Raw genomic sequence first — 12,527 nt, 5'->3', positions numbered from 1 at the left:
TTGGTAAATACATTGAAAACAAATACTAACAAGAATTTTGCTAAAGTGGAATATTCTAGTTTTTGCTATCAAGATGTGTCAAAATATTGAATTAATGGAATGCACCTAAACTTTCAATCATGATTATTATTATTTAAAATGCAAAAAAGGATGCAAAGTGCTTCTTCATGATTTCGTGACTCTAGAAATAAGGAAGACGCACACTCGTCCATGCTAATCGAAAGTGTTAAAAATCTCTTCTGACCCGTCCATCACCCAGTCAATCAAATGTACTATTTTACAGTTGTTGTTGTTGCAACAGATCATTTCAAAAAAAGTAATTTAATAAATTGGGTCAATTCATGTAGAAATACTGGTTACGCAATTAAATATGTACTCTGGCTTCTTTCTTTACCATCTGCACGGTAAATAATTGCAGTGCAAAAATGTCTCATTCATTTCACACTGACTGATGATTTAGTAGCATCTTCTAAGATTATTAGTGGTTGGTTATATAACAAAAGTAAGTATAACCAAAGAATATTGAGAAACTGACGCCACAAACAACCGCCTTAAAATATTGACCATGTCAAAGAAAGCCATGCCATATGCCCACCGATCAAGTAGAGTGAGTGGTCGTCGTGATGATCCTTGATTTTTGTAGCGTTTTTATGTTTTACACTTGTACTCGTTGGATGAAGGGAAGGAAGACAGATGGAGATTTGAGATTACTTCGTTGGCTTTGGGTCTGTATTGTTGCTTGTTTGGGAAGACGGAAAGGGAGGGAAGGAAATGAGAGATTCGTGGATCCACTGCAGTCAAAATGCAGTACCACCACCAACGCAACAACAATACGAGAACGATAAGAAGCAGCCCCCAGCCTGTTGCATGGAGATATTAGAGAGATTATTATTACGAGAGCAACAGGTAAGTGCAAGACCAGAGATTTTGCTTCACTTTGCTCACGGTCGTGGGAGAGAAACAAATCCAGGTGGGTATACAGACATGTAGTAAAAGACATGCTGATGGCGATGGGAAGCAAAAGTTGAGACGGGATGTGTATTTATCTGAGCTTATTCGTATGCTGCTGCTGCTTATTATTGTGCCATCGCCAACGCCAAGTTCAAAGCAACAAGTTTCATATGCATTGTTTAGTATGGCTGAACCTTGGATGAACTCAAAACTCAGGTTGAGTTAAATGACCATGAGAATAAAATATTACAGGCATGGTTGGAAGGCGATACAAAGGGAAATGTAAGAAAGGTGCACCACAAACGAGTGAGGGTAGAATGAGTAAAAAGTCATTTGGATGAAATGAACCAAGACTGCATATGCAATAAGGAGACCATCATCAGCAATACCTGTTCATCCGTCGTGTGTGTGTATGTATATCGTCGGCTGATAAGTAGTCCCGTGTGCCTTATAACAGACCTTTAATTATGTTTTCGTTCTCCTCGTGTACATCGTATAGTCACGACGAGATGCAACACCGGTCCCCCAATACGTACACTAAACCCCTTTGATATTTATTTCCAAACCCTGGCTCAGTTTGCCTCTGCACCTGACTTGCAGGCAGCAACGCTCTGACTGATTGTGAGTCACTCTTTCAAGTCCCTGTTTTTTGCTCAGGAGACGCGATTACGCATCCCAATGTTTGATGGTGGATGGTGAAGGGGATTGAATTGCCAGGACACGCTCAAAATTAAAATTTAAGACGACACGTTTGTGTCATGCATACATTTCACCGCTTTGATGAAATCTGCTATAATTTTGGGTATTATTTTGACAATGAGATTTCCCCGACTCAGAACTGAAGAAAACCAGAGCAAAAATGAATGCCAACTGATTTTTTATGATGACAATTTGACATTTATTTTTTTGTATTTATAAACACATGTTAAACTCACATTTTAGCAGTATAATGATAATCAGACCCATCGTATTAAGCATGCAAACATTACGCCATGTTACTTATGCATTTATGTTTAGTTTGTACTTTGTATCATCGTCTGGTTCCTTTCGTTTTTGTGCACGCATCATCCCCTCAGCAGTTATTGACGTGATGTAGTATTTTAGAATGGCTTGATTTGGATGGGATGCTTGGGGCCGAGTTGTAATGCGATTGTAAAACTTAAAGTTTGTCTGCAACATACAAACCATGTTTTTGTTTGCAGTATGAAAAGTCCACTTCCCAATCTCCCCTTGACGCTGCTGATGGGACTTGTGAAGTTTGAAAGAGTAGGTAGTAGTAAAATGAAATAACGTGGCATAAGGAAAAGGTAAGCCAAGCCATGACAAACACACCAACCTAGAAAAAAGTTACCACCACCTGCCATAATCACGACGACGACGACTCCTTCTCCTTCTACTACTATTACTACTACACGGTCAAATAAAAAAAAAAGCTCATTTCCCATTCCCACCACTTACTCATTTTGAGTAAGAAAAGGACAGACTCAGCCTGACAACATAACATCACCACCTACTATTTAGAGGGATAGTAGATACCCACGAGTATTAAATCCAATTGTTGGTGGGGGTTGGTTGCTCCGCTATAAAGTCCACCTCACCCCTTATTGTCAAGCAAAGCAAGGCACGGCACATACGGCAGAGCAACAATTTATTATTACTTTGCCATGCAAAGGTAGAAGGATGTCGAAGTGAACAAATCCGTCCGTCCGTCCGTCCGGGGCTGAAGCAACAATAATGGGAAAACTTGCTCGAGGGAAGGGTAGCGGCACAGGAAGATCTCTGCAATGATGCTCGCTCTTAAGTGGTTCTCTCTAAGACGCTACTTCTTCATCGTCGTCCTGTATCCGATCCACGTATATTCTTGCCTGTTGACTTGACTTACCTGTTGGAAAAGCAATCTGTGCCCCTATAGCGTTTGGGTACCAACAAAGCCATACGAAATCTCGCATCTTTTATACATTTCCATACTGGGACGGAATAGTACGCACACCAGAAGAGATTGCCTTACTATTCACTGTTTACTACTGCTTCTGCCTACACTCATCTCATACAATCAATGTATGATGATAAAAGGGTTTTAAACCCAGCTCTTAAATTAAGAATACAAAAAATACATGTTATCTCATCTACTAAAAGAGGGAAAAGGTCTCGAACTCTTTAGTTTGTCTACAGTTTAGTGCTAATTGTGAGTAAAGAAGAAACTTACGTAGCTGAAAACAAGCCACACAAAAAGGAGGCTATCGTTTATGGTGGTACACATACATTCACTTTTTAATTGATTGGAGCGTGTCATAAATGAGTTCCCTTTAATTTAAATGGAAAAGTGATAGTGAATTGTTTAATTGTTTATCATTGTGACGTGGAAAGTGTCGTGTGCGAATAATCTAATTTGCATTTTGGAATTCCAATAATGGAGTCCCCAATAATTGAGTTGACTAGAGTCTTGTATCATTTGGACTACTTCCGGAGAAATTTCAGAAAAATTGGGTGGCATCGGTGCAACTCAATGCCCAGCTCTAATGCTCCCACAACAGCAACGAGTTCTTCGTGTACGGTTTGCAGTTTCAAGGTAATATATTTCACATTAAGCATTTTTTCCGGCTCGGCATTTTACATGTATAGCATAATGAGAAATTAAACATGCATTTTAATTCTGAGGAGTAGGAAATTCAAGAATAAATATTCACGAGTAGGAAATAAAAATTGCATTTATTTTCCAGAGTCTATTCACGGATTTAAGCCTTCTTATGCGAGAGTCTGTTTTGGACCCTCCGCATATCCATCATGTCATTGAGTCGAATATTGAAGATATCAACTGGAAGGGGGTTGGGAAAATGGGGAAGATCTCGGGAAGCGGTGTGGCTCATGCCGTTATTTATGTACGCTAATTTTTATACAACATATTTATGAAACTAATTAGTAGTTAAATATGTTAAGACAATTTCATAATGGCAATTAAAATAACAGGAATCAGTAATACGTCAAATTGAGGAGGGGTCCAGTGACGCATCCCCTGCGTCCGGACTTCAACTTCATACAGAATTTAATGTCACAAAAATTTGCCTCCATTGTCGCACAACGAATTATGTGGAGTCCATATCTCAGGTAAGCTAATTAGAGCTCTGAAAAAAACCCAGTACTCTTGTATTACAATAGATTCATGGGTTTACTTTCTTTGACGACAGTATACGATGCAAATTGACTCGTCAACTTTGTTGAGTAACGACTGGGTGAGTATAGAGTATTTTATTCGCAATGCATACAATAATTCACATAGAATATAAAACTAATTACAAATAATTACTTTGTCCACTATTTTAGCCGAGTTTTGAATTTGCCATAAAAACTTCATTGGACTCGGAGGAGTTCTGTGTTCAAGTAAGTGATTTCCATATATTGCCATGCTTCCAATATTTTGCATCCTTACATGTAAGTACCCTCGGAGTTAATAAATTATGACTCATTGTGTTACTCAGCCCAACTGTCATGGTCAGACAAAAGTGTTCCGGTTACTAAACTCACTTCCAGCCATACTTCCGATCTGCTTCATTGATCCATCTCCAGGAAGTCTCATCACCCTTTTACCCACCCGTCTTCGTCCCCATCTCATCTTCGAGACCTCAAAGTCCATTGCAGATCTCCACCTCAAAGCAGTGATTCTCTACTCGCCGCAATGGGGCTATGCAACGCTATTTCATCACTCACGACTAGGTATTTATTGGCTAATAAACATGACATTTTCTTATTCATTTCAAACAATAATTCTAATTTCCGATTCTGAATTTTTCGAAGATGTGTGGATTTTCATCGATTCCCGAAGAATTCTAAGCTTGTACAGAACATGGATCGAGTCTAGGTTCCACCCAATTACCTACGGATTTCTTGTATATTACTGCTTCTACTGCAAAGAAGAACAACAAATTTCCCCCCTGCCGGAAATTAACTCGGCGAACCCTCCCAGTTTACCCACTAAATTTTCAGCTCCACGTCAAACTACGACAGGAAGTAGTAGACCCGTGGTAGATTGTAACCCCATGTTTAAATCAGATCAACGAATTTACGAAAATTGGCCCTTGGACACAGATTCAGGCCAAGGTTCAGAGTTCAGTTCAAATTGCTCCAGCAGTGCCTCAGCCTCAATTGTACGATCCCCATCGACAGCCTCAGCCGCCACGACGGTATACGCCACACCAAGGGATCCTTCCAGACCACACCTCATTTTCCACGAGTCCACAGCACTGCCTCAAGTGGAGGGGATGATTGTGTCCGAAACTGCGAGCAACCGCTACGCCACGGTGAGGAGAAGGATCAAATACCAAAGGAAGGGCTCCAAGTACGTCCCCCCGTCCAGCCTCAGCCTCTCCGTCCCAGATCTCTCAACGCTGTCCAGTCTCCCAGCACCTGCACCACCGTCCGCCATCAGGAGACCGTCGCCACACGACTTTGAGACCAACAGTAGAAGACAAAGTGTGGACTCGGGAAATCGAAAAGTCAGCTTCAATTGCGAGGTCAGTGTAATAATTTCTCGCATTTTGTCCGTCGATTAATCACGATTAGCAATAACCCATAATATTATGTACAATATTTTCACAGGTCACACTGGTCGATGATTTGAACGACGACTACATTCCGCACCCCATATTCAGCAGGATTATGGGGATGTTAAATGAGAAGGCTGCAGCAGCGGGCAGTGGATGACCACATAACTGCACGTAATACTTATCAATTTATTGGGAGAGTGGTTCAGTTTTTCCTAAATTTGAATCCGGCCACCCGATTTTCCAATTGGTGCGGTGCTCGAAAAACTTAAAAGTTCTTCCTGTTAAGGCCTTTACTAAGCATACATTTCGGTTTTTCAAAACCATGATGCCAATAAGAAGCGAATCTCAATTACAATGAAATAAGCAGTGCCGTTTATACTTTAAATTATCCAAAGATTAAATATTTTATAAGCCAAAATTATATATTTAATTTTCATTATTTATAAGACGGATAAAACTATAATACTATATTTATACTAGAATATTGTGTCGTTTCTGCTTGTTTTGTAAAATATGTGCCTATATATTAGTTGATAAACTTGTGTTCTTGGTATTTCTTATGCAAACAGTTTATAACAATGATGTTTTTATAATTTTTAATAAATAAAACAATCAAGCCATTACACCATGATATAATACGGAAATTGGCATCATGAATCCACGCTTTAAGCCAAATGAATATGTACCAGCACCGGCATTTCTGCACTAGTTGCCTGCTGTCAACCGTACGCATTTTAATAGTTGTCTCTTGTATTACAACAATACGGTGAATCACGTAAGATGCTGCACAATTACGTATGCTTTCTATTTACATAGAAATATTGAATCTATTATTCATGTTAAGCAAACCTTTAATGCAACCTCAAGGTGGACCAGTTCCAGTTCATCATCATCAAAGTCCAGTCAAGTTTGTCAAATATATGTGACTCGACAAATTGCCAATATCTCTGCGCTTATTTGCTCAAAAAATTTTGCTCATGGTTGATCTGTCTATAGTGCACTGGAGTATAGATCGCTACCTCATATATACGAAACCAGAGTGACGCTACATAAATATGTATGTAGGAACCTCCTAATCTAAACAAATTCTCACCATCATCATCGCAGCATTTTAGGCGAATGTTTGCTATGAGTAGAAAACAGAAAAATAGACCTAGCTAGCGGACAATTGCATCCAGTTGACGAAGAACAAATTGCATACATATATACGCTCTTGTCCAGTCTGTCCTGTGGATAAAAAGTTGGGACGTAATTTACATATCATCATCATGGATGATGATAGTCCCGTCATGTTTTATACTGAACTACCATAAAGTGCGACAATAGAGATCTTGTAACATGTCAACTTGCTTCTTCTCATGGTAAAACTATATAAAATAACGCTCTGCATTTAGCTTATCCTCCCATCACGAGACCTAAATCAAAAACAGTACAGCTTTCTTCTCGCTGCTTCTTCTTCTTCTTCGTATAGCAACAACCACCAACTTTCATTCCTCCAATGCAATCGGACTCACACAAAGTCCGATATTTTACTCGGTTTGTGATGTAAAATGGTTTAGCCTGTGTGGCAGAGAGGGGATTCAATATATACGGAGGAGTGAGTTGTCATTCGCTTTATATTATTCTCCTCCTTCTCTCTTGTTTATAATTTCCTTCCGAGATATAATTTTTACTTCATCACTTTTAGCAGAGTTACAACTTGTAACTAATATAATTAGTGGTGAATTGAATAATACTGCATAGCTAGTGAAGGTAGAAAAAAACAAGTTGTTACTTACTGGCTGGCTCTTCCAGCAAGAGCGACTGTTTAACAGCTCACTCACTCACTGAGATGGCAATCGTATGCCATTTCGTTGTCGTGTAAATTCTGTAAATTTGTAATTAAGTCATAAGTGCGTCGAAAAAGGAGTAATTTTTGAACTAAACGGAGAGAAACAAGTAGAGATCAATAAGTCTGCAAAGGTTGGCGATTGACTTAAGTACAAGGGAAAAGAACTGTGATGTTAAAAATCTAGATTGGCCTAAACGAGGAGGGCCACTAAAGAAGGAAGATTGCATAAACAAAAGGTGAGTCATAATCAGCACTACACCTCTAAAAATTGCTAAACAAAACATTATAGATCTATGGGCTTTCTACTCACTCTTTAACTTAGGATTAGTCAATTTGGTGGTTTAAAACCACTGGTTTTGATGTTAACAAATGCGCCGCGTATTATACGCAATCAGTGTCAAAACGGAATAAACAAATGAATTATGTCGTATTACGCATATAGCACACCTAATTTCTCACGTTTCATGATAAATTGTTGGATCGAGTCTTCAGACTTTCACCTGATTCAAAATGTGACGATTTAACACAATTTAATAAATCAAATAATTTAATAAATGTATTTGTCTTTTTAACAGGCCTAAAAGTCGCTACGTGTGAGGCATATATAACGCCCACTGACATTCTTTGCAAAAGTCTTACCTGATTGATGACCGGAATGGATGACGGTGGAGAAAGCCAGCCTTTATTAGGCCAGTCTTATGGAGGAGCCAAACCAGGTAAAGCGAAAAAATTGTGCAACCTGAAAATTAAATTGTATGTATGCGTTTTTGGTTACATTTGTATTACACACAGCGCCTTTTGATACGGGAGAGGCTCCAACAGTGATCATCACCTCACAAGGAACTGTGGATCGCTCCAACTTAGAATATGTGACCCTTCCTTCTGGGTCTATGGTGACCTGCCGTGTATGTCAGGTATGTATTCCGCTTTGAGTCATACATTGTAGCAAAATATGTACCAGCATTTTGATGGTGTATGCCAGGCAAGAAAGACTCTCGAATAGTTTACTTATGCATTTATGCATGGGTCATTATTTCTTCTTTTTTAATTCCTCCTCTAATTTCACTATAGGCAACAATTGACATTAGTGACAAACGAGAGCAGCATGTGGTAAAGTGTGGAAGTTGTTCAGAAGCGACTCCCATTCGACCACCTCCTCCAGGAAAGAAGTATGTCAGATGCCCGTGTCATTGCTTGTTGATCTGCCGAGCTAGTTCTCAAAGAATAGCTTGTCCCAGACCAAATTGTAACTCCAATTATTGCAACAGTTAATGGTTATAATGGACAATCTTAAAAAACGTTATCTTTTGAATAATTTTTAGGCAAGAGAATAATCAATCTTGCTCCAAGCCCTGTGCTACCAGCTGTACCTCTGGGAATGGCGAGGGTTAACTGTGCCAGTTGTGCAGATTCTTTTCTGTTTAATACATTAAACAACTCGCTGGCACGTTGTCCTCATTGTCGTAAATTGTAATTCCCTTTTTTATCTACTTAAACTATAGTTTCTACTCCTTGATCGACGAACGTTTTAAAATTAGTATATGATTGATATTTCATATTTTATAATTTAATAGGTCGTCTGTTGGTCCTGATTTTGCTCGGTCACGTGGAATATTGTTTCTAGTTCTTGCCTTTCTGTTTCTACTTATTGGAGGTAAGAGTCCGTACATGTAATATATTATCTGTATTTATAAAGCCGTTATAAATATTTGTATTTGAAATAGTGGGAGTGACCGTTGGGACGTATTCCGTTGCAGAGAAGAAAGGTGGACTCTTTGTTGCATATATAGGCGCATTCTTGGTTGCTCTATTTTTCCTGGCCAGGTCCATCTACTACTGTTCTATGAAAATATCTGAAATATCTACAATTGAAGGAGGGGTGTAATTGTGGGAATGTTGATGAGATAATACTGATAATCGGCATGATAATCTGACTACGATAATATGATATTTATGTATAACAAGAAGAATGTCCTAGAATTTTATGGTTTCCAATTTATGTTGAATACTTGTACTTGTTTTGTAGACTACTATGACTCGAGCTTTGTTCCTTCCTGTTTATTGAAATCACGCGTATATTACCATATTATCACTTACAAAAATAAAATTCAATGATCTGGTTCATTAATAATGATTTGCATTCAATAAGTCAAATAAATAGTCTGCAAAAGTTGTAACTCTATATTGAATTATATTATTTCGTTTAATATAATGCATATGTATGACATTAAAGGAGTGCACATACGTGATAACAATGGCATGTAGCTTATTCAAACATTTTTATCGTGATTAATATGGCTATTATTAGAATCGTAACGATCAGGAGAAAGTAGAAGTAGTTGCGACGTTTTCTTCCCTTTGTGGTCCAAAAATTGTGGAGTAAGCAGCGTGAAAAAACGGTTTGATTAGAATGAGTAATACAGTATCAAAATGAAAACGATGAGAACGCCAATGCAGGTACAAATAATACAAAGCTGTTTACGTCTCGCTTGGTTCTGGGCGTCAGAAAAACGAAAATAAAAAATAAATAAATGTTAAACCATTCAACATAAACATAACGAATTAACAATTATTAATTGATTTAACATGAGTATCGCATTGTTTTTAGAAAAAATACCAAAACTCAAAGTTTTATAATAAAAATCATGATATTCTAAAATAGTGAATTTCTACGTAAGTGCATTAAAATCTACATATTTACCTGGTATGTATGGGCACGTTCCAGTTGACTAGCCCCTTGGCTGACTTCAATCTGGGCAGATTCGACATGCGATTCAATGGAATCCACAACTTCTCCTTGATCATAAACCATGGTGGCCAACTCTTTAAATATTTGGTTGACATCAAGAATATCAGACTCCAATTGTCTGATGGCTTGCTGTTGATCATTCAAATATTAGTTGATTAATGATTCAGATCCATAATACAATCTGCACGTATAGTATATATTAATTCCTTCATATTTACTTCTCGCAGTCTCAATTGTTCCACTTCCTGTTCATCTTCTTGCAAATCTTGGAATAACATTTGTTGCTGTCGTTGTCCATGCTGCTGATTAGTCGCTTGCTGATTAGGGCCTTCCAAAAAAGGTACTTTTGTGGATGAGGAGGCTTTCAAAGACTCTTTCTCCTTTTGGGCAGCAGTTCTAGAAAAATTAATTCGTAAAATTGTACAAGTGTCAACAGAATGATTATAAAATTTCATTTCAACGGAACCTTTGAATATTTTGGAATGAGTTTAACACCGCAGAGAAATCTGACGTTAATTTCTCTCTTTGGAGTTTCAGTTGACGCTGGTCATTTAGATTGAATTTATTTAACTCCTTCAACTCTCCGTTTGTGTCTTTTGCCAATTGTCCAGTGTAATGAGTAATTTTATGTCTGAAAATAAATAACCCCATTAAAAATTAATCTCATCTTTTTTATGAAATCCAAAAACTTGGGGAATATATATGTATAACTCACAACTGACTACGTAATTCAGGTGAGGAGTCATGCACCGATGATCCAATCTGACCAACCATTCGTGTAATGGATGCCACTGTGAAATATGAATTTGTTAACAAGGGCTAAATAATAGATTAATATACCGTGGTCGATCAATTTACAGTCACTAACCATTTTGTGTAATTTTCTGAATATTCGATGCTATCGCTTGTGCCATGCGGTGAAAGTCCGTCGTCGAATAGTTTTGATATAAGGAATCCATTTCTCTGTAGTAAAAGTCAGAAAATTTAGTCTATCCTTCGTAGCTTAATGTTTTGATTGTACAACAGACCTGTTCAACTTTTGATAACTGTCCCGTTGAATAATCCAAGACATCAAAATCTACCTATATCGCACTGTTTTCCTCTTGGGCTTCTACCACTTGTAACAAATATGCCGTATCTGCATATACGTCTATCTCCTCGTCCTTGGCCTATAAGTCACTTTTATCAATTACTGACAATCTGGTGGTGAAAGAAAGAAATTGTGACGCAGGACGTCGTGGCCCAAATTTTTTAGCGAATCTCCTTCTCGTTCAGTCGTCTCACACTTTCTCCGACTGCTGGGTGCTTAATCAGCAAGGTCACGCAGTTCAACAATGTTTTTGTCTATAAACACCCACCTTCTGCTGAATCTTAAAATGTTGTTGTCCAAAGTTTATGCGCAGAAAAATTATTGTACTTATTTTATTACGAATGGCGATGACAGATAGCTAAATAAATCCACGAGATAATAATGTTTGCTGTTTGAGTGAAACGTCAAGAATGCTGTTTTTATTCAGATATGTGTAATAACAATGTATGCGTGTGGGTAGGATGAGTGGTTTTCAAGTGGAGAAAGTTCAGATCAGCAGATCCTGCATATTAGTCACCATCGTCATTGATGGTGGTGGTAAAGTTCGTACATTTGTGTGCGCATCTAGGCGACATCTAACCCTTTGGTTACCAGCATCTCTTACGAGCTACCACCACCGTCACCTCTTCTTCCGGCCGCATCTCCGCTTTCCCCAACCACCAACTTTCTCCACTTGGGTTCTGGATGGCAGGGCAGTAATTTGGTCCTGGGGGAAACCTCGCAAAGATTTTCATGAAACTGTACAAGGAGTCGCATAAGAGGATTATTTGTCTGCATTGTCTGTGCTTTATTCAACATTATGGTATTTAGTAATCATATTATGTGATGTATAACAATAAGGAATATGCTACTCAAAAGCTTGCTCTGAAGCAAGTCAAGGGCTGTAATTTAAAACGGATAGAAAGAGAAAGAGCCAGTCTGTAGGCTATGTTAAAGACAAATATTAAGAGTAAGAGTATTATGATATCTTGGTCCACAATGGTTTGAGTCATTTTTAATTTTGAGTCACTTTATGTACATCTTTCTAGTTACTAAATGTATTAAAAAACTGCTAGTTGTGCCAAATTTCTACATTTATGCATGAAAATGAAGGATGAAATGCATACATACATATGCAACCATTTGATCTAAACCATGACTTGATGCATAGACGGAAGTTTGCTCATAAATCATAGGCAGGTAGCGTTCTTAACTCTCCATATGTCAAGCAAATTGTGCTACCTAAACGAAAATGCATACACGTACGTCTTAAAAGACAGTTGTGCATAATATTCGATATGCTTTTTGAGTAGTATTTAATATTTAATATGCTTGTTACTACATAATTATTAAATAAATAGTTCATTGATCAGGAAATCAAAATGT

At 38.0% G+C, this 12,527-nt stretch overlaps 3 protein-coding genes across 4 annotated transcripts; 2 read left to right on the top strand and 1 right to left on the bottom strand.

The window, feature by feature from the left end:
• The first annotated feature begins 2,607 nt into the window (after positions 1-2,607).
• On the top strand, positions 2,608-6,123 carry LOC110842764. The gene is made up of 8 exons (XM_022088568.2): positions 2,608-3,520; positions 3,672-3,830; positions 3,919-4,056; positions 4,137-4,181; positions 4,273-4,329; positions 4,428-4,662; positions 4,744-5,459; positions 5,545-6,123. The coding sequence occupies exons 1-8, from the start codon at positions 3,362-3,364 to the stop codon at positions 5,647-5,649; spliced, it is 1,614 nt and encodes a 537-aa protein (XP_021944260.1). The 5' UTR covers positions 2,608-3,361; the 3' UTR covers positions 5,650-6,123.
• A 797-nt stretch (positions 6,124-6,920) lies between these two features.
• On the top strand, positions 6,921-9,500 carry LOC110849352 (type I phosphatidylinositol 4,5-bisphosphate 4-phosphatase-A). The gene is made up of 7 exons (XM_022096762.2): positions 6,921-7,559; positions 7,899-8,039; positions 8,116-8,237; positions 8,395-8,569; positions 8,646-8,793; positions 8,898-8,977; positions 9,048-9,500. Exons 2-7 carry the CDS (start codon positions 7,970-7,972, stop codon positions 9,206-9,208), a joined length of 756 nt encoding a protein of 251 aa, XP_021952454.1. The 5' UTR covers positions 6,921-7,559; positions 7,899-7,969; the 3' UTR covers positions 9,209-9,500.
• LOC110849336 (syntaxin-7) lies at positions 9,363-11,680 on the bottom strand. Of its 2 annotated transcripts, none has more exons than XM_022096742.2 (7): positions 11,101-11,675; positions 10,941-11,035; positions 10,788-10,863; positions 10,539-10,703; positions 10,291-10,468; positions 10,025-10,201; positions 9,363-9,818 (listed from the first exon to the last, which is right to left on the bottom strand). In XM_022096742.2, exons 1-7 carry the CDS (start codon positions 11,142-11,144, stop codon positions 9,729-9,731), a joined length of 825 nt encoding a protein of 274 aa, XP_021952434.1. In that variant the 5' UTR covers positions 11,145-11,675; the 3' UTR covers positions 9,363-9,728. The 2 variants fall into 2 exon arrangements, with proteins under 2 accessions (XP_021952434.1, XP_021952442.1); XM_022096750.2 differs by having other exon boundaries at positions 9,495-9,679; positions 11,101-11,680.
• Between the last annotated feature and the right edge of the window lie 847 nt (positions 11,681-12,527).

This window comes from Folsomia candida, unplaced genomic scaffold, assembly GCF_002217175.1.
Source record: "Folsomia candida strain VU population unplaced genomic scaffold, ASM221717v1 Fcan01_Sc001, whole genome shotgun sequence".
In the NCBI taxonomy this organism is placed as follows: Eukaryota; Metazoa; Arthropoda; class Collembola; order Entomobryomorpha; family Isotomidae; genus Folsomia; species Folsomia candida.
This window is presented reverse-complemented; position numbering and strand designations above follow the sequence as displayed.